The sequence below is a fragment of the Schistocerca piceifrons genome, chromosome 7 (genome assembly GCF_021461385.2).
Source record: "Schistocerca piceifrons isolate TAMUIC-IGC-003096 chromosome 7, iqSchPice1.1, whole genome shotgun sequence".
NCBI classification, from domain to species: domain Eukaryota; kingdom Metazoa; phylum Arthropoda; class Insecta; order Orthoptera; family Acrididae; genus Schistocerca; species Schistocerca piceifrons.
This window is the reverse complement of record NC_060144.1, coordinates 390333489-390361408: the sequence shown is the minus strand read 5'-3', so window position 1 is coordinate 390361408 and position 27920 is coordinate 390333489. Positions and strand designations below refer to the sequence as shown.

At 43.4% G+C, this 27920-nt stretch overlaps 1 protein-coding gene across 1 annotated transcript in view; it reads right to left on the bottom strand.

Moving 5' to 3' along the window:
* Positions 1 to 780: 780 nt before the first annotated feature.
* The window catches only part of LOC124805331 (venom carboxylesterase-6-like), a 140096-nt gene continuing 112956 nt past the window's right edge, over positions 781 to 27920 (bottom strand). Inside the window, exons 7-10 of the mRNA XM_047265852.1 lie at positions 20865 to 21046; positions 13293 to 13416; positions 10675 to 10807; positions 781 to 983 (exon numbers count right to left, since the gene is read on the bottom strand). Of these exons, the coding sequence (XP_047121808.1) occupies positions 836 to 983; positions 10675 to 10807; positions 13293 to 13416; positions 20865 to 21046 (587 nt within the window). The 3' untranslated portion in view covers positions 781 to 835. The remainder of the gene's footprint in view (positions 984 to 10674; positions 10808 to 13292; positions 13417 to 20864; positions 21047 to 27920) is intronic.

The window sequence follows — 27920 nt, the reverse complement described above, 5'->3', positions numbered from 1 at the left end:
TTCAATTACTGTGGATATCCAAAGAACCATAGCTTACTTCAGTTTGAATGTAAACAAACATAGCTCTTAATCGAGACTGGATGAACGTAAGCATTGTTAGGCAAGTGTACTACGTGCAAAAGAACGTCAAATCGAAGTATGGTCATTCTATTTGTACTGTTATTATTTCAAAGTTACAATCATCATTCTTCAAATACGTACCTTTAATATCTGAAAAGTATAAGAGAGACATATTGTATTTGGCACATGGTCAGGTTTACTTCGTAACGAAGCATATTCTCTCAGAAGCCACCAAACTCGATTCCGATAGCTGAAAAGCATACGTTCTCAAGTCTAAAGAAACGAGCACAGTCTTATTACAAGCAAAATATATCTGTTTGACCACACCAAAAGGAGAATTTCCTTACTTCGTGAAAACTAATAATAAATTAATTAAACACATCATTCTGCCTATAAATGACTACACTTTTCGCACTGGTAATGATAAATGTTTCAATAACCAGTCAGATGCATTTCGGGAGCCATAGGTATTGGATTTTCGAGTCGAATACACAACTTTATGTTGGAAAGGTGTATCCAAGCACAATTCACGAAGTTTTGCCAACATAGACGCTCCATTGTAGTGCGTAGAATTCCTTGTGTTAATGTGACTTTTCATGGCCAATCCATACTGTGTTTCGTAAACTGCTAATTTACATATTCCATCAGGAAGTGTATGCTGGTAAATGACTGAGAAATGAATGATACAACTATTTAGAAGGAAAATGATGTTTTATTTAAGTTCACATTGATTTGAAACGAACTGAGTCTCTGAGACGACATGCAACGTCCTTCTTTAAACAGGCAATATCTGTTTCCACAACTCAGTGCGGTCATGGAGAAGATCTTGGTTGGTCTCAAACTCCAGCCGCATGTGCAGGTAATTGGAGGCTTCAGAACTGTACTTCTCCCACGTCACTGGGCTTCCAGAAGGAGCAGGGTCACTGAAAATAAAAATAAATTGAAACCAAAAGCAAACAAGGAGAAGGTAAACATACACCTGGATAATGTACGGCTGCATTAAAGATGATTATCTCATTATCTATACAGAGGGAACGGGCATAGAATATCGTCGACTTACCATACCCCTGGCTCTCCCAAGGCCGTCAGTAGTTCCAATGGAATGTTGTCTACTCCGGGGGCCTTGTTTCGACTCAGATCTTCCAGTGCTCTGTCAAACTCTTCACGCAGTATCGTATCTCCCATTTCATCTTCATCTACATCCTCTTCCATTTCCATAATATTGTCCTCAAGCACATCGCCCTTGTATAGACCCTCTATATACTCCTTCCACCTTTCTGCTTTCCCTTCTTTGCTTAGAACTGAGTTTCCATCTGAGCTCTTGATATTCATACAAGTCGTTCTCTTATCTCCAAAGGTCTCTTCAATTTTCCTGTAGGCAGTATCTATCTTATCCCTAGTGAGATAAGCCTCTACATCCTTACATTTGTCCTCTAGCCATCCCTGCTTAGCCATTTTGCACTTCCTATCGATCTCATTTTTGAGACGTTTGTATTCCTTTTTGCCTGCTTCATTTACTGCATTTTTATATTTTCTCCTTTCATCAATTAAATTCAATATTTCTTCTGTTACCCAAGGATTTCTACCAGCCCTCGTCTTTTTACCTACTTGATCCTCTGCTGCCTTCACTACTTCACCCCTCAAAGCTACCCATTCTTCTTCTACCGTATTTCTTTCCCCCATTCCTGTCAATTGCTCCCTTATGCTCTCCCTGAAACTCTGTACAACCTCTGGTTCTTTCAGTTTGTCCAGGTCCCATCTCCTTAAATTCCCACCTTTTTGCAGTTTCTTCAGTTTTAATCTACAGGTCATAACCAATAGATTGTGGTCAGAGTCCACATCTGCCCCTGGAAATGTCTTACAATTTAAAACCTGGTTCCTAAACCTCTGTCTTACCATTATATAATCTATCCGATACCTTTTAGTATCTCCATGGTTCTTCCATGTATACAACCTTCTTTCATGATTCTTAAACCAAGTGTTAGCTATGATTATGTTGTGCTCTGTGCAAAATTCGACCAGGCGGCTTCCTCTTTCATTTCTTCCCCCCAATCCATATTCACCTACTATGTTTCCTTCTCTCCCTTTTCCTGCACTCGAATCCCAGTCACCCATGACTATTAAATTTTCGTCTCCCTTCACTATCTGAATAATTTATTTTATTTCATCATACATTTCTTCAATTTCTTCGTCATCTGCAGAGCTAGTTGGCATATAAACTTGTACTACTGTAGTAGGTGTGGGCTTCGTATCTATCTTGGCCACAATAATGCGTTCACTATGCTGTTTGTAGTAGCTTACCCGCATTCCTATTTTCCTATTCATTATTAAACCTATTCCTGCATTACCCCTATTTGATTTTGTGTTTATAACCCTGTAGTCACCTGACCAGAAGTCTTGTTCCTCCTGCCACCGAACTTCACTAATTCCTACTATATCTAACTTCAACCTATCCATTTCCCTTTTTAAATTTTCTAACCTACCTGCCCGATTAAGGGATCTGACATTCCACGCTCCGATCCGTAGAACGCCAGTTTTCTTTCTCCTGATAACGACATCCTTCTGAGTAGTCCCCGCCCGGAGATCCGAATGGGGGACTATTTTGCCTCCGGAATATTTTACCCAAGAGGACGCCATCATCATTTAATCATACAGTAAAGCTGCATGCCCTCGGGAAAAATTACGGCTGTAGTTTCCCCTTGCTTTCAGCCGTTCGCAGTACCAGCACAGCAAGGCCGTTTTGGTTATTGTTACAAGGCCAGATCAGTCAATCATCCAGACTGTTGCCCTTGCAACTACTGAAAAGGCTGCTGCCCCTCTTCAGGAACCACACGTTTGTCTGGCCTCTCAACAGATACGCCTCCATTGTGGTTGCACCTACGGTACGGCTATCTGTATCGCTGAGGCACGCAAGCCTCCCCACCAACGGCAAGGTCCATGGTTCATGGGGGAAGCCAGTCCTGACAAACCTCTACCATCTGGTGAGCAAGATGTATGAAACAGGCGAAATACCCTCAGACTTCAAGATGAATATAATAATTCCAAACGCAAAGAAATCAGGTGTTGACAGATGTGAAAATTACCGAACTACCAGTTTAAAAGGTCACAGCTGCAAAATACTAACACGAATTCTTTACATACGAATGGAAAAACTAGTAGAAGCCAACCTCGGGGAAGATCAGTTTGGATTCCGTAGAAACACTGGAACACGTGAGACAATACTGACCTTACGACTTATCTTAGAAGAAAGGTTAAGGAAAGGTAAACCTACGTTTCTAGCATTTGTAGACTTAGAGAAAGCTTTTGACAATGTTAACTGGAATACTCTCTTTCAAATTCTAAAGGTGGCAGGGGTAAAATACAGGGAGCGAAAGGCTATTTACAATTTGTACAGAAACCAGATGGCAGTTATAAGAGTCAAGGGACATGAAAGGGAAGCAGTGGTTGGGAAGGGAGTAAGACAGGTTTGTAGCCTCTCCCCGATGTTGTTCAATCTGTATATTGAGAAAGCAGTAAAGGAAACAAAAGAAAAATTCGGAGTGGGTATTAAGATCCATGGAGAAGGAATAAAAACTTTGAGGTTCGCCGATGACATTGTAATTCTGTCAGAGACAGCAAAGGACTTGGAAGAGCAGTTAAATGGAATGGACAGTGTCTTGAAAGGAGGATATAAGATGAACATAAACAAAAGCAAAACGAGGATAACGGAATGTAGTCGAATTAAGTCGGGTGATGCTGAGGGAATTAGATTAGGAAATGAGACACTTAAAGTAGTAAAGGAGTTTTGCTATTTGGGGAGCAAAATAGCTGATGATGGTCGAAGTAGAGAGGATGTAAAATGTAGACTGGCAATGGCAAGGAAAGCGTTTCTGAAGAAGGGAAATTTGTTAACATCGAGTATAGATTTAAGTGTCAGGAAGTCGTTTCTGAAAGTATTTGTATGGAGTGTAGCCACGTATGGAAGTGAAACATGGACAATAAATAGTTTGGACAAGAAGAGAATAGAAGCATTCGAAATGTGGTGCTACAGAAGAATGCTGAAGATTAGATGGGTAGATCACATAACTAATGAGGAAGTATTGAACAGGATTGGGGAGAAGAGAAGTTTGTGGCACAACTTGACCAGAAGACGGGATCGGTTGGTAGGACATGTTCTGAGGCATCAAGGGATCACCAATTTAGTATTGGAGGGCAGCGTGGAGGGTAAAAATCGTAGAGGGAGACCAAGAGATGAATACACTAAGCAGATTCAGAAGGATGTAGATTGCAGTAGGTACTGGGAGATGAAGAAGCTTACACAGGATAGAGTAGCATGGAGAGCTGCATCAAACCAGTCTTAGGACTGAAGACCACAACAACAACAACCATACCCCTGTACTGTAAGGGTGCCGCGAATTGCAACCAAAGAGGTCATGCTACGAAAAGAAATGGCACCCCAAACTATCAATCCTGGTTGATGGGCTATTGACGAGGGTCAGATTGATATCCTACCGCTGTCCAGAGCGTCTGCAGACAGATCTTCGCTGGCCACCGGGGCTTAGTACGAAGCGGAACTTATCATTGACGACAGTTCTACTTCGGTCCACGATTAGGCAGGGGAGGGGGGGGGGTAAAGACGTCTGGAGACAGCCCTGACAACAGTGGGTTACCAACCTCATTGTCGAACTCCATAAGGCCCAACAACCAGAAGAGGTAGTCTGTGGTACCACTCCTTTTCATAGTAGGACATCTTATGTTGTGGTATGCGGCACCCTTACAAAACAGAAGTAAGTTGACGATTTTCTACGCACCGTTTTGTTGCCCTTCACGACAATTCATACTCGTCTTTCGTTATAGCAACCTAATTCCCTCTCGCACACGGCAAGAGTTTCGTGGGATCTCTCCCCACCTGGGAGAGTTTGGAGCTTTACAGGTAGAGCCTCCAAACAGCTAGGGTTTTGACGATCTAACACGCCAGTTGGTCAGAATTTGGCACGATACCCTCAGGATGGCATCCAGTAACTCGGGTCATTCCTTCATGGTGTGTGTTTCTCGTCTTCTTTTCTTTTTTTGTCGTTAAGTGTATACTGGCATATATCCAACAAATACTGGAGATCTTAGGATAGAAGTCCTACTCTGAAGAAAGTGGCAGGCGTAAGAGAGGAATTCCTGGAAGGATGCATCAAGTCTACTAGACAATGAATCTCAACTATTTTAAGAGCAAAAATCGGAACCACCAGCCATTGGGTCGGTATTATCGCTAATGATAGCAATTAGTGTAACAGCTTACACACATGTTCTAATCGAAAAGATACTTAAAAAGAATTTCCCTTGGAGGTCGAGATCAGTGGAGGTGGACAACAAGATAAGTAGCTTAATAAAATATGCATATGTTGCCAATTTCGCAAGCGTACTTTGGGTTTTGGCTGTGTGTAATTTGTCTCCAGTGTCGAAACATCGATGGCGTATTTCCGGGGTCTCCTGCAATGCCGCCAACCCGCAACACAGCACCGTTATGCGGTCATCGCTCCAGCTCCGCAGGCGCACCAACCAGGGTCAGGCGAACTTCCATTGACCTACAGGAAGCACGCTACTTCAGAGGGCATGCGCAAGATCAATTAAGGTCGTCACGTCAACCGGCTTTTTGTTGCATCCGCGGCACCGTTTTCCTCAGCCAATCGGAGCCCACATCGCTAGACCAATAGCTATCAGGTGGTCATCCGCTCGTCTGGCGAGCAGCAGGCAGTTCCGTCTCCGCCAGCAAAATTACAAGATCGGCAGCATCACGCCTCCGCCAGGACTTGACGTCGCATTTGCCACCCGGGACCATCGCGCATCGTGCGTAGCTGCTCCGGCCTTGGTCTCTGATGCTGGAACTCCTTGTACTGGGCTGGCCGAAGTGACCGAGCGGTTCTAGGCACTACAGTTTGGAACCGCGCGACCGCTACGGTCGCCCTGTCTCGGGCATGGATGTGTGTGATGTCCTTAGGTTAGTTAGGTTTAAGTAGTTCTAAGTTGTAGGGGACTGATGACCTTAGAAGTCCCATAGCGCTCAGAGCCATTTCAACCATTTTCCTTGCACTGTTCGTGAAATGGAACCTTAATTTTCCGCTTACTTTTGATGTCTAAAAATGTAGTATGTTTCGTTTCCAAAAGAACTTTCCAGAAGGGAGTCTCACGGAGAGATGTGTCGTTTTCCAAGAACTTTAAGCTGCCCGAGAATTCATTCCTTTATTTTCAAGACGGACTTGTTTTGAACTGCTATAGGATCGCAGAACTTATATTTGTAAGCATAAACTGATTAAGTCTACATGGATACTCTGCAAATCACATTCAAGTGCTTGGCAGAGGGTTCATCGAACGACCTTCACAATTCTCTATTATTCCAATCTTGTAAAGCGCGCGGAAAGAATGAACACCTACATCTTTCCGAACAAGCTCTGATTTCCCTTAATTCATTGTGGTGATCGTTCCTCGCTATGTAGTTCGGTGTCAACAAAATATTTTCGTATTCGGAGGAGAAAATAGGTGACTGGAATTTCGTGAGAAGACTCCGTCGCAACGAAAAACGCCTTTCTTTTAATGATTTCCAGCCCAAATCCTGTATCATTTCTGGGACACTCTCCCATATTTCGCTATAATACAAAACGTGCTGCCTTTCTTTGAACTTTTTCGATGTACTCCGTCAGTCCTATCTGGTAAGGATCCATCCAACACCGCGCAGCAGTAGTCTAAAAGAGGACGGACAAGCGTAGTGTAGGCAGACTCCTTAATAGGTCTGTTACATTTTCTAAATGTCCTGTCAATAAAACACAGTCTTTGGTTAGCCTTCCCCACAACATTTTCTATGTGTTTCTTCCAATTTAAGCTGTTCTTAATTGTAATACCTAGGTATTTAGTTGAATTTACGGCTTTTAGATTAAACCGATTTATCATGTAACCGAAGTTTGAGTTCCTTTTAGCACTCATGTGGATGACGTCACACTTTTCGTTATTTAAAGTCTACTGCCACATTTCGCACCATTCAGATATCTTTTCTAAATCGTTTTGCAGTTTGTTTCAAACAAATCAATAAATTGATTTTTGAGCGTAATCAACTGACTTACTGTGAAAGTGTCCCAAGTCGGGACACTTCAGTCGAAGCCCATAAGAATTCCCCAATACAAACATGAAAGAGGATTGAAAACAACTTTCGAGTAAAAATAATGGTTCACACCACAACGTTCCTTTGCTATGGTTTTCCCAGTGAGGCAGATCGACTTCCTCATTCCAAACCGAGTTCTTACATTTCGTTGCTGTCCCACAACGAAGAATTTTACGACGGCTTTCGAAAAGTGATTCTGTTAATAATAATAATAATATCGGTAATCAAAGAGCTTTTTATTTCATACAACTTTAAGCTAAAACTGTCAGCTATTTTTCTTCTTAATTGCACCCCACATTAAACCACTTTTATATCAAGGACGAGTATTTCATTATCCTAGTACAGAATTCTGTCGCCTATGTGCTAAGCCCTGGTTTCACTCTCTCTTTTTAACTCATCATCACCTTCAAACCACTGTGATTCTCTCGTTTTTTCACATTCAGAAACAGGTGACAATTCTGCTTGGCAAATCAGGGCTGTATCTAGAAGAAACCCTTAAGCAACATTTACTTTCGTGCCGTAGTGCAGCAAAAAAGGACGCCAGGGCTCAACATACCAAGCCTTTTATTCTGGATGGCTCTTATGAACTTGTTCAGTATTTCACAGTAAATTTTAGACGTTATTGCCTTACAACAAGGAATACCCCTTTCTGTCTCAAAAATAGTTTCACTAGCTTTTATACAGATTTCGTTTAGCGGCACTTTAAAGGATCTCATGGCGAGATAACACCATAGCTCTAATGCTGTACGGATTTATATCGCTTTTTTGCTTTAGTTTAATGTTATAACATTGAGTATCTGTAAATGTGTTTGAATCGATAACATAAAATTGTATACTCCTTTCTTTGTTAAAGCTTTGATGTCGTGGTTTGATTCTATGCAATGTAGTACATCTGTCATTTAAATTCTTTGTCCCATTTGGAGGGAACAAAACTTACTATATATAATTGTAATTTCTGTGGGAATAATTTTTTGTAGAAATGTCAATATGTGCAAATGTTCTGTTTTATTTAATGTGTTTGGTTTCTGTTATGTAAACCACTGATCCTCACTTAGGGTTCTTAGTTCTTTAGTATATAAAAGGTGTAGTGGTCCCCCTCGGGAACGGAACTGTGTAGCGCGCGCAAATTGTAGTTGGCCTAGGTAGAAAAGGTGGAACATGAGTCAGTCGGGGACGAGATACCAAATTGTGAACTGCCATGTAAAAGTTGCATATTGTGTTGGTTCCGAGAGAGGCTTTTTCTGCCACTTTCCAATGCCTCGGATGGATGGATAAATAGCTGGAACAATTCTGGAATTGGTATCCATCTTCGCCACCAAGAAGGGACAGAGTCCAGCAAATCTGCCTGCAAATCCACCTACCAACATGCAGTTGCCACCACATTGGGCAATCACTGTAACGGAATACAATAATGATGTACAGTGAAGGATCAGCTTATTGGATGTGTTAGTGTGCTCAAATATAAGGTAACTTATAACTGAATTTATGTACCTACCTTGATATTTTCCCTATCACAACACCTTTCAGGTTCCTCTCCATTTAAACTATGATTACCGAGTGTCCTAGTTTGTGGAAAAAATGAAAGCCTTAGAATAATGTCGTTTCTTTGGTAAGAAGGGACTGTTCAGATTTATTGTGGATTTAGTGAAATTGTGGAAGGTAGTAAATGTAGTCTTGTGAAAGCCTCCCAGGAAACAGTCTAATTTAAAGTTTTGTGGAGTTTCAAAGTCTCCTATTTAATCATTTACTTGAAAGTATAAGATTGTGGTAATAAAGACAATTTGCAGTTAATTTTAAAGATTAAAAGCCCTTAAAACTGAGGCTCATAAAGTGTTGCTTAGTTAATGATCATAATGCTGCCTGTAGTAAACTTTGAAAGGTAAGTCAGTTTCTCGTAAAGTTGTCAACATTGTGTCCCACTGTAGCAAAAGTCGTGAACTGCATTTGTGGAAAGTTATACACTCATGCTTGCCAAGCACTTGTTTCTTTTGGGTATTGAAAGTGCATATTAATAGTGTAATAAAATCAGCAGGTTATCCTTTACCACTATTTATGAAAACAATTATTTCTTTATTCAAAAGACAGTGAGAAGTAACCCGTTAGTGAATTCCATTTAACTTTCATTCTAAACAGAATAGTATTTAGTTGAGAGATACTTAACCTGTGACCAGTTCATAATTTTGCAGTGAACTACATTTATAATTTTATGTCAGCTAGGAATATGTTTGAACAATAATACTGAACCTATGTTCAATTAATCACTCTGCAGTGAATATTAATAGTAACGTTATAAAGGCAATTCAGTTTGAATAATCCCTTAAAGTAATAGTGTGTTTAGTTATTTGTTATATTTTTGCAAATAGTTAGTCCCAACCTTAACGTTAACATAGGGAGGTGTCAGAGTTCATTGCACTCGCACGTGGTAAAATAGCGGCTATGTTTGTCCGTTGAAGTTACTCATACCTACTTTCTTAAACAAGAACATTTATCTTCTTCTTGCCTAATTAGGCTGGCGACAATTTTCCTTATTCTTTAAACAGTGTAGCTAGGTAAAACATTGTTTGTACTGTTCAAATATTTACGAAATTCTGACTTTCATTTCCGATAAGCCACCTCCGTTAGGTACAACACGCTCAACATAACAAAATTCCTCTCAGAGGGTAACCTGCTCTGTTGCTTTATACCATAAATCCTCTAACAACATAGTTTTATTTCACGACCTGCCTCCAACTTTAAGGTTATAGTATAGCAGTAGCAGACGGTAGTGTTATAAGGTCTCATACCATTGATTGGCTTTTTGTTTCCAGATTAACATACGCAGCCCCATTTCATCCCTTGTCTAATCGTGGTAGAGGAATCTGTTTCCTTCTGCACAGTACCGCATCAGAAACGGCACTCTTTCTCTTCGTTCTGTAAACGTAAGCCAGCATTTTGGGACACATTGTGCACAATGTTTATGATAACAAAGTTTGTCACAAGTTCGTAGAGCACTACCTGTGATTTCCGCCTACTAATTCTGTAATCATGATCCGACGATTATCTCTGATACTGACATTAATTTTGGAATGAGTTCATTTGTCAGAACAGATAGTCGTCCGCTTTTTTTAATCTTCATAAAAATTCGTCCTACCTTACCGAAACAAACGACCTCATTTTCATACGCCACTGTCACTCATTATTTTCTCTCCATAAATCCCACAAATCATGTATCACCACATCATTAAAGTTCAGAAAAAGAATAACAGAATGCAATTCGCAGGCATCGGTATTTTCGATGATAGTGGCCATTTTAATTTACAGTTCCGATACAAAAAAAATTGTTCAGTAACCTTTCCGCGGCACTATCAGACTCGCAAAGAGCCGGGCGACACAACTGTGACGAAATCCCTCCACTGTCCCAACTCTTGAGCCCATCAGACATCAACTTACCGAACAGCCCCTGTTATTGGTATAATCGTGTTTACTGTAAACGTTACGAATAAAGTACTTACCGGTACTTAGCGAAATTTGTCCAGAGTGTTGCCAGCAGTTGCAGCACCTTCCAATCGTCGGACTCAGGGTCCTTGTTGGGTCCCCCGTCCTCTTGCATAAACAGGTAGTGAGTTTCCTCAGCGTGTGCCATTCCTGTGAAATGTATCTGCATTAGCTCAGTACAAACCAGCAGCAAGGTTTATCATCTACTAGGTCGTAAATCCATTTACTGAGCTACATACGGTGAGGTAGGTAAGACTGATGACCCAACGATACCGAGAAAATGAAGATAAACATATCGAACTACTGTTTTCTCTGTATTATAACCGACAACGTGGCGAAGTTTCTGAAGTGTGCAAGCAAATTTAATATTATAACTGCCGAATTATGACAACTTCTTTCCTCTTTACTGCAACTTAGTATACACTTCTTCTGTGGCCTTGGACCAAATGATTCAGTTTAACATTACTGGCCTCCAAGATCATCGGACCTGACTGCATGTTTTCGGTAATTACTATTGCACGTCTGATAATTCACAACACTATCTTCTTTAACTCAGCGAAGTGTGCAAGTTCTGGATACATCTGTGCTGGTCAGTCTTAGCTGCCTCGACATGTATTTTTTGAGGACCATATCATCCATACTACTATATAAAAACCAGTTGTTGTTTAAATTTGTTAACAAAAATATCGAACAATTCTTAAACGTACTCTAATAAACTTTCGGACGGACATAAGTTAAATATTTTTTAATGAACATGATATGTAACTGTGTACACACTAAGGCGGAAACGTTGCTAGGAAAAATCTCGAAAAGTTCTTGACCCATTTACTTTTAATTTTTACGTGATAGTCAGATAAAAGTTCTGGCAGATGTTTTTGTTATATAATAAGAATACCTCTATGTATAAGTCGTTGCTTAAAGTTGCACCAAAAATCTCTCGTCCAATTTACTTCAGATTTTAAAACAATGCTCTAGTAAACGTTTAGACGGACATAGGCTATATATTTGTAATATATACGGTATATAAATAAATCAACAATAGAAGATAGAAACGTTTTTAGCAAAATTCTCGAAGTGCTTGACCAATTTACTTCCAATTTTTACACGATTCTGTAATAAATATTCATACTGACATAGGCTCTAAATTTTTTTAAACCACAATTTGCAGGTTTTCTGTTAAAATAACTGCGAGAGTGAAAATGCTGTGCTGCGAAAATATACAGATCCTAACATTTTCGGTCAGTTTTAACTACGATAACAGGGCTTATATACCATTAAACAAATGGTTTCTCTGAAATTTATTCTTTCTTTCCGTGCATAATTGTAAAAAAAAAATTGCCTACACAACGTAGTCTTTGCGTTGTTTTCTTCCCCACAGTTAGTTTTAATGGAAAATGACTTATTGGATTATGATTAGAGTACTACTACGGACCTGGAGCATCTGAAACGTTATACTCCCATCCATTTGTAGATCAAAATTGCAAAATACTCTCACTGAAGCCACTATCCTCACAGGTCCAGCAGTTGGACAGGTCTCTCTCTCATGCCTCACACACTTGTGACACCAACCATTTTCCCACTCATTTTAAGTGAGGGTGGACATAAAAGAGGCGAAGGAGAAGATGGTCAGACAGAAAGGAGGAGAAACTGGAGATTATAGTGGGAGGACGTTATGGACAGAGAGAGTGAAGAGGTGGAGGGGGCTGGGGGAGCAGGAGGAGATGGACAGAGAAAGGGATGAGGAGGAAATGGACAGAGGGAGCATGAAGATATTAAGACCTATATCCAATCCCCAGACACATTTAGCAATTGCAAAGCATAGCCGGTTTCACTAGCAGCAAGTAAAATATGACAGCAACAAATATGTCTTTCATAATTCTGATTCAAATACATTATGAGTAACAGAGAATGTATAATATGATAATATGATGCAAACGATAGATTCAGAGTACTTACAAGCAGGTGTTAAATTCAAGAACTAAGAGATTATCATACCATGAGAAGACAGAATTGCCAATGTGCGGTCAAATTTCAGATCGACATTCTTGAGCTCGTAAACCATAGACTGCGTTAAGATCAGAATTTTAAATGATTTCCAGACACATTAAAACTGTATCCAAAACTTGGGATTAGCCGCAGTCTAGGAGTTTGTTTCTACAGTGAACCTTTTACCCTGCAGCAGAGTATGTGAATTTTTGAAACTTCGTGACTAAAGTTGTTTGTCGGAATAGGCATCGGATCGGAAACACTGCTTTCCGTAAGCAATCCAGGCTCAACCCACGATACGGGCCCATAGCCTTAACTCTTCCATTACCTGTTCCTACTTTCCAAACTTCAGAGAATGTGGTCTCCATACTTTTGTGGATTAGCAATCCTCGAAGACAGAATATCTCTGCCGAATGATGTAGCCTAGGACTAGGCGACTTTTTCCAGAATGGATACTTCACTCTGCAGGGGAGTCTGCGCTGTTTATGAAGTCCGTGTGTGGCATTCCGGGACCTGAACACGTAACTTTGCTTCTTGGAGCTCTGAGGGCGGTTCTTGAGTCTTGGATATTACATCATTTTCGTACTGGGACAACAAAATTGCTTTCATTAGATTTAAGTTCGTAAAACTTTTCGAGAAGAATTCTTACCGTATTCTGTGGCGCCGTAGCCGTCGTAGTCGAAATAATAGAAGTAAATAGGCAGAGTACTTGTGTTTGCCACTGTCCTAGCAAATGCCTGGGTATCTTGGATGAAATACAGATCGGAAAGCATCTGAAAATTAGAAATAATATAAAGTTATAATTAGTGTAAGGAGTAATATATAATACAAAATTTTATTTTTCGATTCTACTGCCATCATATGCATGGCAATCTGTGCTGAAAGTAGAATCATTAAGATAACTGTGAGGAAATTTCGTTACACTGTGCACGAATAATTAGTTAAGGGGATAAATTATCAGAAAGAATTCGGCCAAAAAGATCCCCTGATCAGACCTTTCCTCTTCAAACATCACAGAATACACCTACAGTGCTAGCATTTACTTGCTGATATGAAGTGACTCTGAAAAGTTTGCTGACGTGTCAGAACAAAGCAGAGAAGCGTTACAAACGAGGTACCTGTATTGTCCTTCAGAGTAATCAGCATTAGCTACAATACAGTTCTGACATCGGTTGTAAGTCTGTTGGTCACCGTCAGCAGACTTGTGCAATCGCTCGAAACACCGTAGTCACACGTTGTTGGGTTCCACAATGTTTACGCGCTCAACTTTCTGGCTCAGCGCAAGCTGACTGTTCTTCAAAACTCTCCTAATTCCCCACATTTAACACCAACACACTATGTTTTGTTTCTCCGCCTTAAATTATCTCTGAAAGGGATTACACAAGAAGAGTCTGCTGACAGTTTGCAACAGTTTTACAACCGATGTCAAAAGTGTGTTGTAGCTAATGATGATTCGTTTGAGGACCAATAATGTATTTAGTTTGTAACTATTGTTTCCTTTATTTTCCGAGAGGTTCTCCAAACTTTTCAGACGCACCTTTTAAAGTGCTACGCTAAAAATGTACGTTCTATAACACATTTTGTATCGCAACTGTCTGTTCTGAAACGGATAGTTCTCTCCAAATTATAAAACAGGTTTACTCATTCTCGTGTATGTTGGAATAGATTCGTTGTGATTGAAGACACCGTTCCACCAGGCTATAACTTAAAACTGTATTTTCTTAAGCACTGCTAGTATCGTAGTCTCCGGCACCACATTCGATACTAGCACAATTTTAAGATGCAAATTTATTAAGCCTTCTGTGTCCTCCCAGAAGTAACTGAAATGAATTGGTCAAATGGCTCTGAGCACTATGGGACTGAACAGCTATGGTCATCAGTCCCCTAGAACTTAGAACTACTTAAACCTAACTAACCTAAGGACATCACACAACACCCAGCCATCACGAGGCAGAGAAAATCCCTGACCCCGCCGGGAATCGAACCCGGGAACCCGGGCGTGGGAAGCGAGAACGCTACCGCACGACCACGAGATGCGGGCAAAATGAATTATTAACGTAGTTCTTATAAATGTTTGTTTTGGTACGTTGACTGACGATTTGATAAATAAAATAATCTATTCGAACAATACATTTTAAACGTATTTCAGCTCTCTTTTAAATTCACATATTTATAGTCAATAAAGACTGTTTCTTACGCATATGTCTTAGATTCTGCACATAGATCGCTTTGTAGCTAAGCAAGGTTTTGCTACCGAAACGAAAGTTATACTATTCATAACACCCTTCATCAGGTAACTTTAGAAACTTATTGAATATTTTACTGTTCATTGTTGTTTGAGTCACTAGTAATTGTTCTATTACTGAACGAAATTTCCATAACATTACCATTTTGATGCCCAGTGTGCCTCATTTGTCTGGTATTGCATTAGCTATGTCCCTATTTTTGAAGCCAAAAAGAAAGATGTTGCGTAATCTTTGCTTCACAAATCTTGTAATAGTGCAGATATACCGGAAAATAAATATGTCACCCCTTTTTACGCAACTAGAACTCAGATTCTAGGAAGTGCTGTATGCTGATGACATAGCAAATATAGCACAAAATGAGTGACAAATTTATTCACATACCACAATATCATATAGTAGCTTACTTCGAACAGTAGAGCAAATTAAGATAGATAAAACTAAAAGCTTCGACATTTTTACGTAAACTAATGCAGCACATACACTCCTGGAAATGGAAAAAAGAACACATTGACACCGGTGTGTCAGACCCACCATACTTGCTCCGGTCACTGCGAGAGGGCTGTACAAGCAATGATCACATGCACGGCACAGCGGACACACCAGGAACCGCGGTGTTGGCCGTCGAATGGCGCTAGCTGCGCAGCATTTGTGCACCGCCGCCGTCAGTGTCAGCCAGTTTGCCGTGGCATACGGAGCTCCATCGCAGTCTTTAACACTGGTAGCATGCCGCGACAGCGTGGACGTGAACCGTATGTGCAGTTGACGGACTTTGAGCGAGGGCGTATAGTGGGCATGCGGGAGGCCGGGTGGACGTACCGCCGAATTGCTCAACACGTGGGGCGTGAGGTCTCCACAGTACATCGATGTTGTCGCCAGTGGTCGGCGGAAGGTGCACGTGCCCGTCGACCTGGGACCGGACCGCAGCGACGCACGGATGCACGCCAAGACCGTAGGATCCTACGCAGTGCCGTAGGGGACCGCACCGCCACTTCCCAGCAAATTAGGGACACTGTTGCTCCTGGGGTATCGGCGAGGACCATTCGCAACCGTCTCCATGAAGCTGGGCTACGGTCCCGCACACCGTTAGGCCGTCTTCCGCTCACGCCCCAACATCGTGCAGCCCGCCTCCAGTGGTGTCGCGACAGGCGTGAATGGAGGGACGAATGGAGACGTGTCGTCTTCAGCGATGAGAGTCGCTTCTGCCTTGGTGCCAATGATGGTCGTATGCGTGTTTGGCGCCGTGCAGGTGAGCGCCACAATCAGGACTGCATACGACCGAGGCACACAGGGCCAACACCCGGCATCATGGTGTGGGGAGCGATCTCCTACACTGGCCGTACACCACTGGTGATCGTCGAGGGGACACTGAATAGTGCACGGTACATCCAAACCGTCATCGAACCCATCGTTCTACCATTCCTAGACCGGCAAGGGAACTTGCTGTTCCAACAGGACAACGCACGTCCGCATGTATCCCGTGCCACCCAACGTGCTCTAGAAGGTGTAAGTCAACTACCCTGGCCAGCAAGATCTCCGGATCTGTCCCCCATTGAGCATGTTTGGGACTGGATGAAGCGTCGTCTCACGCGGTCTGCACGTCCAGCACGAACGCTGGTCCAACCGAGGCGCCAGGTGGAAATGGCATGGCAAGCCGTTCCACAGGACTACATCCAGCATCTCTACGATCGTCTCCATGGGAGAATAGCAGCCTGCATTGCTGCGAAAGGTGGATATACACTGTACTAGTGCCGACATTGTGCATGCTCTGTTGCCTGTGTCTATGTGCCTGTGGTTCTGTCAGTGTGATCATGTGTTGTATCTGACCCCAGGAATGTGTCAATAAAGTTTCCCCTTCCTGGGACAATGAATTCACGGTGTTCTTATTTCAATTTCCAGGAGTGTATTTGCATACTAGTACAGGAAATCACTTCACTTACCTTGGAAATTTTAATTACAAATAACAATGCCAAAGAAGAAATAAATAGCACATCCCCAAAAAGTTAATAGTTGCTATTTGGCAATACGAAACTTATCCCAAAAGGAAGAAAGCTATGGGTTCGACGTCCCTTCGAAGAAGAGGTCCTGAGAGATTAAGCACAAGCTGAGAATATCGAAGGATAGATCATGAAATTGGTCCGTTTCACAGGAAAATACGTATCTGAATGACCATGTACCACTATTTTATTTTTTTAAGTGATATTTAAAATCTACTATGCCAGTAAATGAATGACAATGGATTCTGACGTGTATTCTGTAAAGAATTTCCTTTTATATGCCATTCGTATACGTTCACTTATCTAATTACGTTTATGCCTTTCGCCTGTGTGAGCGCGCGTAGCTCGGACGTAAGTTTTGTTTTCTTTGTTTGCTGTAAAATAATCACTTCCTTTATTTTACCTATCCGTTTTAATTATTTAAAAGAGTAATCACCTTCCTTATCTCCTTTTCATGAAAGCAGTTTTTACTGTATCATAATAATTTTCAGACGTCAAATAAGAGGAGGTGGAGACAAATTGTTCGATGACGAAGCGACAGAACACTATTCGTGTTCTATCATTAACTCTTCGTTAAACGGAGGGCTGACATTAATTCGCCTATCATTTCCATTAACGTACGTAATTTACTGTGTAAGAATTATTCTCTATTGATCGGTCACGCACCGTCGAAAAATGATGTCAGGAAAGACACTCACTGGCTTGATACAGCTCCACTTTAAATTATATTGATGATGACCGGTCTAAGGTAACAAAACACCTGAACTTCAGATTGAGCAAATGTTTTGCACCTACCGGCGTCTCTAAAAAGAGAAATTTACGCCATCGTCATTGAGAAGTGACTTACTGACGCGATTATTGAACTACGCGAAGTTATACATTCTTCCTAATGTTTCGTAACGTCGCTTACTCAGAAACTTTTCTTGAAATATTTCCGTAAACAAGAAAGGTACGTTTCAACCACACGAAAGTCTGAACCACCGTCCTAGAGAATCCAAGTCCAATTTCTTACGACAGATCCACCATGCTCAGTATTTACCCCAAAGATTGAAAGATAAGTCTGTTCTAACATACGCTTTTGAGTCTTGGACATTAACGACGTCAGGAGAGGTGAAACTCAATAACTTTGAAAGAAATGTCTTGAGTGAGACGTTTGAAGGAACTCAATGTAAAAGAACAGCGGAACAGAGAAAATTAACTATTAGGGAAGTCTATGATTTATATGAATCATGAGACACCATTTCTAAAATTAAACATATTCGTGACATATTGTTGGTGGGACAGCAACCATTATAGTATTGGAAAAGAGTAAGTTTGTGTCTACAGTCGTAGTTTATATATTTTGCCTACTGACTACCGGGTTCGGCACACATTACCATCCTCAGGCCATCTCCTGGTACGCAGCAATTGTGCTTGATGATGATGATGTTTGGTTTGTGGGGCGCTCAACTGCGCGGTTATCAACCTTTGCTCAGTTCAATCTCACCACTTTCATGAATGATGATGAAATGATGAGGACGACACGAACACCCAGTCATCTCGAGGCAGCTGAAAATCCCTGAACCCGACGGGAATCGTTGTGCTTGTTTCCGAAGTAGGTGTGTCAAATGCTAAAAGAAAAATTATAGGTAGAAGAATTTGTTCGTCTGGACATGCACTTCGAGCTGCGGAAGATAGGAAAGTCCACCAAGGATATGCAGAATATCGTCGAAGATGAATACCATTCGAAAGACCTAGACGATATTTCTTCAATAACATGAGCGAAGATATTAAAGTCTTACTCGTAAGGAACTGGGAAATTAAATGGAAAGAAAGAACTGTCTGGCAATGAACTGTGAAATCAACAGCCAAAAGTTCTCGTAGCTCGTTACGCTCGCTAATACGAGCAGTAATAGTATCCATTCCAGCCTTGTAACTCTCTCGAAGACGTCTGTTAGCTGCGTTTTTCTTTTGATAAGCTCGTTCTTTATAATGTCTCAGGGGTTCGTGCCCATAGTCTGGCTTTACATTACCCTTATCACTGTCGGTTTCTATACTCAATTTGAACCTGAGTTAGCCCCTACGTTAATGTATAATTTATCGTAGATCTCCTCGAATGAAAAACAATACCCACTAGATGGAAGATAGCACAAGTCACATCCGTCTACAAGAACGGTAGGTGGAGTCGCCCACAAAGCTACAGTCCAATATCCTTGCAATCCATTTGTTTTAAAATGTTAGAATATAGAGCTCAAACATAATGACCTGTCTCGAAGAGACAGAGTCATGCATGCTAACCAGCATGGATTTCGAAAACATCGATCATGTCAAACCCAACCTCCAACCCTCGCTTTTCTCGCATGACTTACCGAAAGCCATAAATGTAGGCAGTCCGGCAGATGCAGTAGTGTCCTGAAAAAAAAGAAAAAAACTCAGTCCCACACCTACGCTATACCATAACCAAAAGTACGATCGCATGGGGTATCAAGCGAAATTTGTGATCGAGTTGAGGATTTTTTGGTCAGTGAGTCACAACTGGAATCTGTTAACTCATACAAGTACTGAGGTGTAAGCATTATAGGACCTGAAAAGGAATGATCTCAAAGGTTCAGTTTTGGGTAAAGTAGGTGGTAGTCTTCGTTTTATTGTTAGAATACTGAGAGAATCCAATCACTCTTCAGAAGAGATTACTTACAAACCACTCGTGCTACCTATCCTAGAGTATGTGTGGGGACTGTACCAAAAAGTTGAAACAGGGGGTATTGAACATATGCAGAGAAGGGCACCGTTAATGGTTACACGTTTGTCTGACCAGCGGGAGAGTGTCACAGAGGTGTTGAAATATCTGAATTGGGAGGTACTTGGAGATAGGCTTAAATTATCCCCACTTATAAATCGGTGTTAAATTATGACTCTAGGAATAAAGTACAAAAATGATTCAAATGGCTCTGAGCACTATGGGACTTAACTTCTGAGGTCATCAGTCCCCTAGAACTTAGAACTACTTAAACCTAAATAACCTAAGGACATCACACACATCCATGCCCGAGGCAGGATTCGAATCTACGACCGTAGCGGTCGCGCAGTTCCAGACTGTAGCGCCTAGAACCGCTCGGCCACTCCGGCAGGCAATAGACTACAACCCCCACGCGCTCCCATAGGGATCATGAAGACATGATTAGATTAATTACAGCACGCACAGAGGCATTTAAACACTCTTTCCGCGCTCCATACGTGAATGGAACGGGAAAAGGCCATAACAATTGGTACAATGGGACAAACCCTCTGCCACGTGCTTTACAATGGTTTACGAAGTATGAATGTAGATGTTGATGTAACAGACGTACTCAAGATAGATACCAGGTTGCAATGGGGTTGGACTGGTTACACAGTAGGCAAGAGCCCAGCAGATGGAGCAAATAGGATGGTTAGTTGGAGACCTTAGGGATGGAAAAGAAGTCCTAGGAGAGATGGCTCAAGCTGGAACACGGTAATAACTGATTACACGGCTGCGGAGCAATATGGAAGAAGCCTCCATTCACTAGCAGATACAAATGGCTAAACTAGAGGAAGGAGAAGAGGAAGAAGGAGGAAAAGAGTACTAGAAAGAGTTACTCTAGCTCTTGTGACACGTGAAGTTGTACTGACGGAGGTGGCATAGTGGTAAGACTTGTATTTGATCGGACGGCGGCTCAAATCCGCGTCCACACATCCAGATTCAGGTTGCCCGTGATTTTCCTAACAGATTTACGGAAATTACGGGACTTGTTCTTTGAAAGAGAATGGCTGACTTCATTCTCTATCCTTCCAGATCGGAACTTAAGCTCTCTCTCTAATGACGACGTCGTCGATGACATGTTAAAACCTTTTTCTTTTCCTTTAGGAACGTCCATCGGTGTGTCAAGAATGTTTAAGTCACATTTCGTAATTGAAGTTTTCAATTATTGGAGCAGATTATGTTACTGTTCTGTGTATAAGAAGCGACGAGAAACTGATACTGACATCGTAGATGGCCTGCGGCTGTTGCTGCGAGAGTCCCTGGTCCCCAAAGTAGAAGTCCTCCAGCCGCTGCGCCGCCACCTCCTGCTCTTCCCTCGTGGGCCTCGGCAGCAGAGACCCCACCAGGGACGTGAAGTTTTCGTTGAGATCTGCCGCCACAGACGCACTCTCCATCACTCCAGACACTGTAAACCACAATACATCTGCTGAATCTTCAGATTCTCTCATGAAATTGAAGAAAATGTTGTTATCTCATTTTCAAGGTTAACACAAATGCCAGTTATTTTTCACAGCAGATGACATTCCAACAGTTCTGTTATCTCTTTCGGTACTCTATCATAAATCTTCAAAAACATCAGCACAAATCGTAGATTGTACAATAGTATATGATGTCGTTTAGAGGAAACGGCTTTCCTATATACTAATCCAGTTGGAAAATAAACAGCTTCCTAACGTAACTTGAGTGACGAAACTTGAGTAACAAAACTAACTAGGAATACAAACTACTGATGTGATGTAATTACGTTTCCTGGAGAGATAAGAGTCTCAACTTTCTCTTAAACTTCAATTCACACCTTCACTCCATTTTCCTCTTCTCAAATCGTTGGTATTGCTATGGCTCTTCGATACTGGAACACTACCCAAGCTTTGTACGTAATGGGGAAATGTTGCCTGTATGTCAGGCATAAGTGATCTCCTAACATAATGGGATTACATTTTCTTGAAGACATTTGAGTCTTAACTTTATCGTCGATAAGGATAGAAGCAGAAGTAATGAATTAAATTTTGTGTTAAGGAGGCCACTGGACGAGGGTAGTCCGTGCATCTCTCATAGCCATAATTCTATGGTAGTGTAGTGGTTATCACATCTGCCTAGTAATCAAGAAACCCCGGTTCAACTTCCAGCCAGCACACAAATTTTAACTCACTGCTTCAACTTCTATCCTTTTAGAATACAAACTAATTAATGGTCTAGTGGTAGAATCTGTACTTGTCACTTTCATTTACTAAGTGCATTTATGACTCAGCGCAAGAGAATCTGTGCTAATCTAATCGCTGATGTCAGTCTTCTCACACTGACAGGGAATTTTATATATGCCAGATTTTCTAGCCCCCAAGCTGAGTAGTACCTTAATCTCCGAAGTTGGAGGGAACACACTCTTAATATTAAACCTGCTTAAAATTCTTCCAGTCTTAAATTACATGCCTCCAGCATAAGGAATAAAGGCCACAGATTTATGCTCCTCTCCATTCACCGCTGGGGATGGTCCAAACTCCATACCCCAGGCCCGGCATACATAAAACACAGTTCAGGACAGGTATGTGGAACATCGCCGTCATACGAAGCTACAGAACCCGATAAAACATTGACCTAATAATGGACACGGGATGAAAGTTTACGCCGGCTGGAGTGGCCAAGCGGTTCTAGGCGCTACAATCTGGAATCACACGACCGCTATGGTCGCAGGTTCGAATCCTGCCTTGGGCATAGATGTGTGTGATGTCCTTAGGTTAGTTGGGTTTAAGTAGTTCTAAGTTCTAGGGGACTGATGACCTCAGATGCTAAGTCCCATAGTGCTCAGAGCCATTTTTTTTTTTTGAAATTTTACGAGACTTTGATAGTACCCAACACCTCCGGTTTTTGGAACAGTATTTATAAAGAGGCAATTGAAATTAGGTTGGCAGCGCAGCAGCGTTCTCCTCAAGACGGGGGATAGTTGATTCGCCGAAATATTGAATCAAGTCCGAGGAGACTTTCGATGACGAAACTTAATTTCGGAATGTTCCACGTATTACGGACTACTCAATACACTCATAACTAACTGTCGTGCTTACTTTCAGATTTCTACAGTAGGTAAAGCGCAATAGTTATATGCCTAGCAGCATTGTTGACAAATGTAGGCACATATTACACTCCTGGAAATTGAAATAAGAACACCGTGAATTCATTGTCCCAGGAAGGGGAAACTTTATTGACACACTCCTGGGGTCAGATACATCACATGATCACACTGACAGAACCACAGGCACATAGACACAGGCAACAGAGCATGCACAATGTCGGCACTAGTACAGTGTATATCCACCTTTCGCAGCAATGCAGGCTGCTATTCTCCCATGGACACGATCGTAGAGATGCTGGATGTAGTCCTGTGGAACTGCTTGCCATGCCATTTCCACCTGGCGCCTCAGTTGGACCAGCGTTCGTGCTGGACGTCCAGACCGCGTGAGACGACGCTTCATCCAGTCCCAAACATGCTCAATGGGGGACAGATCCGGAGATCTTGCTGGCCAGGGTAGTTGACTTACACCTTCTAGAGCACGTTGGGTGGCACGGGATACATGCGGACGTGCATTGTCCTGTTGGAACAGCAAGTTCCCTTGCCGGTCTAGGAATGGTAGAACGATGGGTTCGATGACGGTTTGGATGTACCGTGCACTATTCAGTGTCCCCTCGACGATCACCAGTGGTGTAGGCCAGTGTAGGAGATCGCTCCCCACACCATGATGCCGGGTGTTGGTCCTGTGTGCCTCGGTCGTATGCAGTCCTGATTGTGGCGCTCACCTGCACGGCGCCAAACACGCATACGACCATCATTGGCACCAAGGCAGAAGCGACTCTCATCGCTGAAGACGACACGTCTCCATTCGTCCCTCCATTCACGCCTGTCGCGACACCACTGGAGGCGGGCTGCACGATGTTGGGGCGTGAGCGGAAGACGGCCTAACGGTGTGCGGGACCGTAGCCCAGCTTCATGGAGACGGTTGCGAATGGTCCTCGCCGATACCCCAGGAGCAACAGTGTCCCTAATTTGCTGGGAAGTGGCGGTGCGGTCCCCTACGGCACTGCGTAGGATCCTACGGACTTGGCGTGCATCCGTGCGTCGCTGCGGTCCGGTCCCAGGTCGACGGGCACGTGCACCTTCCGCCGACCACTGGCGACAACATCGATGTACTGTGGAGACCTCACGCCCCACGTGTTGAGCAATTCGGCGGTACGTCCACCCGGCCTCCCGCATGCCCACTATACGCCCTCGCTCAAAGTCCGTCAACTGCACATACGGTTCACGTCCACGCTGTCGCGGCATGCTACCAGTGTTAAAGACTGCGATGGAGCTCCGTATGCCACGGCAAACTGGCTGACACTGACGGCGGCGGTGCACAAATGCTGCGCAGCTAGCGCCATTCGACGGCCAACACCGCGGTTCCTGGTGTGTCCGCTGTGCCGTGCGTGTGATCATTGCTTGTACAGCCTTCTCGCAGTGTCCGGAGCAAGTATGGTGGGTCTGACACACCGGTGTCAATGTGTTCTTTTTTCCATTTCCAGGAGTGTATATCGAACGTGGCAATACCAAATATCCAGTATGTAATTCGCATTTTAACTACATCTTGTGCCATTTCTGGTGGGATACAAGTCGGAATTTCGAGTTTTAAGGTCATGTGATACTGCAGTTAGAATTTTCTCCGAGAAATCTGAGAAGTTTAACATGCGAGATACAAAAGGCGGTCATAGAGTTTGTACCACAACTGTCATTTATCTACTGATGCTATCCATTTCTCACTCCGACCTTACAAAACTTTTCTTATCCATCGACCAAAGTTAGCAATAACTTGAAATGTCCTACATTAAACAGCAAGTGTAACATGAATATAAAACCGCAATTGTTTTCAAGCATGCTATTGAGGCAAGTATTTCGTTGTGGAGAACTGAATCAAACAATAATTATCTCAATTCGCATAACATCCAAAGTTGCTACGTATAGCGAACAATATGTTTTCCGCGAAAATATACCGGATATCTTTAGTAAAAATGTTAATGATCCTACTGTAAATACCACCCATGTGCCAGCAGCATTGCAGGTACCACTTCTGGTTCATCTGACATTCAGATAACTTGGTAACCTGAATGAATGCAAATTAGTTCTTTCTTCGTAACATAGCAGCATGATTGTTCTTGTAAGAAAACACTTTTGGATAAATTTTTCTTACAGCACCACTAAGATTAAGAAACGTTGCTTCTAACTCAATACCGACTGCTAAACACATGTTCTACCATATTTCCGATAGGTAGATCCATCCTTCAGGAGATGAACATAAAATGTTCGCCTCCGTAGCGCAGCGGTAGCGTCACCGATTACCACGCAAGAGTCGGCTTTCGGCAGTTGTCACATGAGGATCGACTCCCCACGCCGGACAGCGCACCGCAGTTGTTCACTTCCGCGTTGCGGTATTTCCTGTTGTGGAGTGTCCGTTACTACTGCACCTCATGGTGCACTGTTTTCGCCGAGCAAAACTAAAAGTAACATTCCAAGCCGAACATGTGCGACCACGCGCTTATGAAATTGAACAATTTATTCACGAAGACCTACGTCTGGACCTCCAGGAACTGATAGGTATTCACTTCTCTATCACTGGCAGTATCGTCTATATTAAGGTGACGACGGAGACAGCATGTGCTGAGGTAGTTCGATAACACGCACACGGACTCAAGTTCAAGTATTCTGGGGCATGTTGGAGAGGTAACTGTAGATCAGGTTCATTTCGGTCTTCGAACAATTCGGGTCTTCGTGCTCCCTTTCGAAGTGCCACAAGACGTGGTCGTCGAAGCTTTCCGACCCTAGGCCAATGTTGTGGGGCACATCGCGGAAAAATGGCAGATATTTACGACATACCACGTGTTGAATGGTGTCCGCCAAATCAAAATAGAACTCTCCAAACATGTACCATCTTATCCGCTAATAGGTGGCGTGCGAGCCATCGTTATATATGTTGGCCAACCACGGACGTGTGCCGGTTGCGGACAAGAGGGGCACGTTCGGTCAGACTGTCTCCACCGACGTTTGCTCCATGTTCCGACCAGTGACTCAGCTCCCAAAGCGACGGTCACTTCTTTACCAGACAGCTACGCCACAGCCGTACGCAGCCCCGATGCGTCACTTCTGGTAGTGCCTGTTCTCTGCCCTGCACTCCCCACTGGAAGTGACGCTGCTGCCACCGCCTCACCGGCACAATCTCCTCTGACGGCTACGACACCACCAACTCTCCAGAGCACGATGGACATCGATGCAAGTGCGGTACCTACCTCAGCTTTTCTTCAGACAGGCGCGACCTCGGGCACTGAACGTCCACATTCTCATACAGAACAGCACCTCCGAAAGCATCGGTCGTCCAGAAACCGGAAGAAGAGAAGTCAAATGCCATCTAACTACACATTTCTTCATGTGGCATCACAAGCAGTGGAGCTGATACAATACAGTGATCTCCCTTCGAGCGCCCCGACGACAGGAGTGGCCGCTCATGATACCCCATTTGAGGAACGATCTCACACGATTACGATGGATTCCAGGGAGAGAGCCTCCCTGGACCCCACTACAGCAGTGTCACCACAATTCGTCCTCGAGGAGTGCGACAGTCGCTTGCCACCTATTTCAGTCTCCTGGGCTGATGATGTCGACAATGGAGCAGATCGCGATGGTGGCCCTCCCGTCATTCAGTGTCCCATGGAGGTGCCTGACCCTCCTTCCACCCAGTGATTGCAGCTACAGTGACTGCATCGGACGTTACACGCCAGCCAGACATTTCTACCGGAACATCTGTGCCAATGGTGGGAGCACGCCCACAACACTACCGCATCGCGAAGAGGAATCTGGCCACCATTCGGGCTCCCCATGCACTGGCAATGTTCCGAGAGGCCATTTATGCTACTGATGTCGACATTTCCTACTCCAAGAAGCGATCATCGCTGATTTCCATGCCCCCACTGGCTACGTGGCACATATCTCCCATGCTTCCGTCAACGGTAGTGGAGTCGCGATTCTCCTCCGTTCTGGACTCCCTACTGAAGATGTAGTGTACCTTCCTAGTGCTAGAGGTATGGCTCCCGTGCTGCTCGGCGTCCTCATCCTAAATGTATATGTGCCGTCGGGCTTCAGTCGACGTCGTGATCGACACACCTTCTTTGGTGACGAAGTAACGCCGCTTTTTGAGAGTCTCCTGGATGAAATGGTCCTCGGTGGCAATTTAAACTCCACTCGAGGGCCTGATGACCAACTTCCACATCATTCCCCGTGTGCGGCCCTCTCCGTCATCATCGACAGACTTCAACTAGTGCCGTCCGGGTGGCCGAGCCGTTCTAGGCGCTACAGTCTGGAACCGCGAGACCACTACGGTATGTGTATACTACGACCGCAGGTTCGAATTCTGCCTCGGGCATGGATGTGTGTGATGTCCTTAGGTTAGTTAGGTTTAAGTAGTTCTAAGTTCCAGGGGAATGATGACCTCAGAAGTTAAGTTCCATAGTGCTCAGAGTCATTTGAACCACTTCAACTTGTTGACACATGGACAAAGGTGCATGGCACCCGTGCAGGCTACACATACTATACGGCGCATTCAACCAATCGCCTCGATCGTATATACCTCACAAGTTCCCTTGCTGCCGCTAGCTTTCTCTGACCACGACGCTTACATCTGCGATGTCGTCCTCGCCCGGCAACAGGTCTGGCACAGCTGCGGCTTGTGGAAATTAAACGTTTCCCACCTGACTGTCCCTGATTGTCGACGGATCGTTGAGGATGCGTGGGCCCTCTGTCGTCAGCGTCGCCCCACATACATATCCACCTTAACCAGCTGGATATGCTGAGCGAAACCAGCTCTACGCAGGATGCTGATGGGATATGCCAAAGACTTCAAAGACTGGTAAGCGAGCGCCATGGACTTTCATTATGTGGTGCTTCGTGACTGCACTTCGATGGCATTGTCTCCTGTCTGTCAGACGCTAGTGCATCGCGCTAAAGCGCATATCGCTTCACTCATGCGACGACGCTTGGATGGGATCCTTATTAGCTCCAGCACCCATGACCATATGCCTCACGAAACGCCATCGATGTACCACCTCCTCACTGACCGCCGATATCGTCGTCAAGCTCTTATCCACGACGTCACCGATTCGGAAGGACGACGATACACTATGCAATGCGCCGTTGGTCATGCTTTCTATTCTCATTTCCGCCGAATGACGCTGCCGTCCCACATCCCCCGACCTTAATTGAGGAGGTAGTA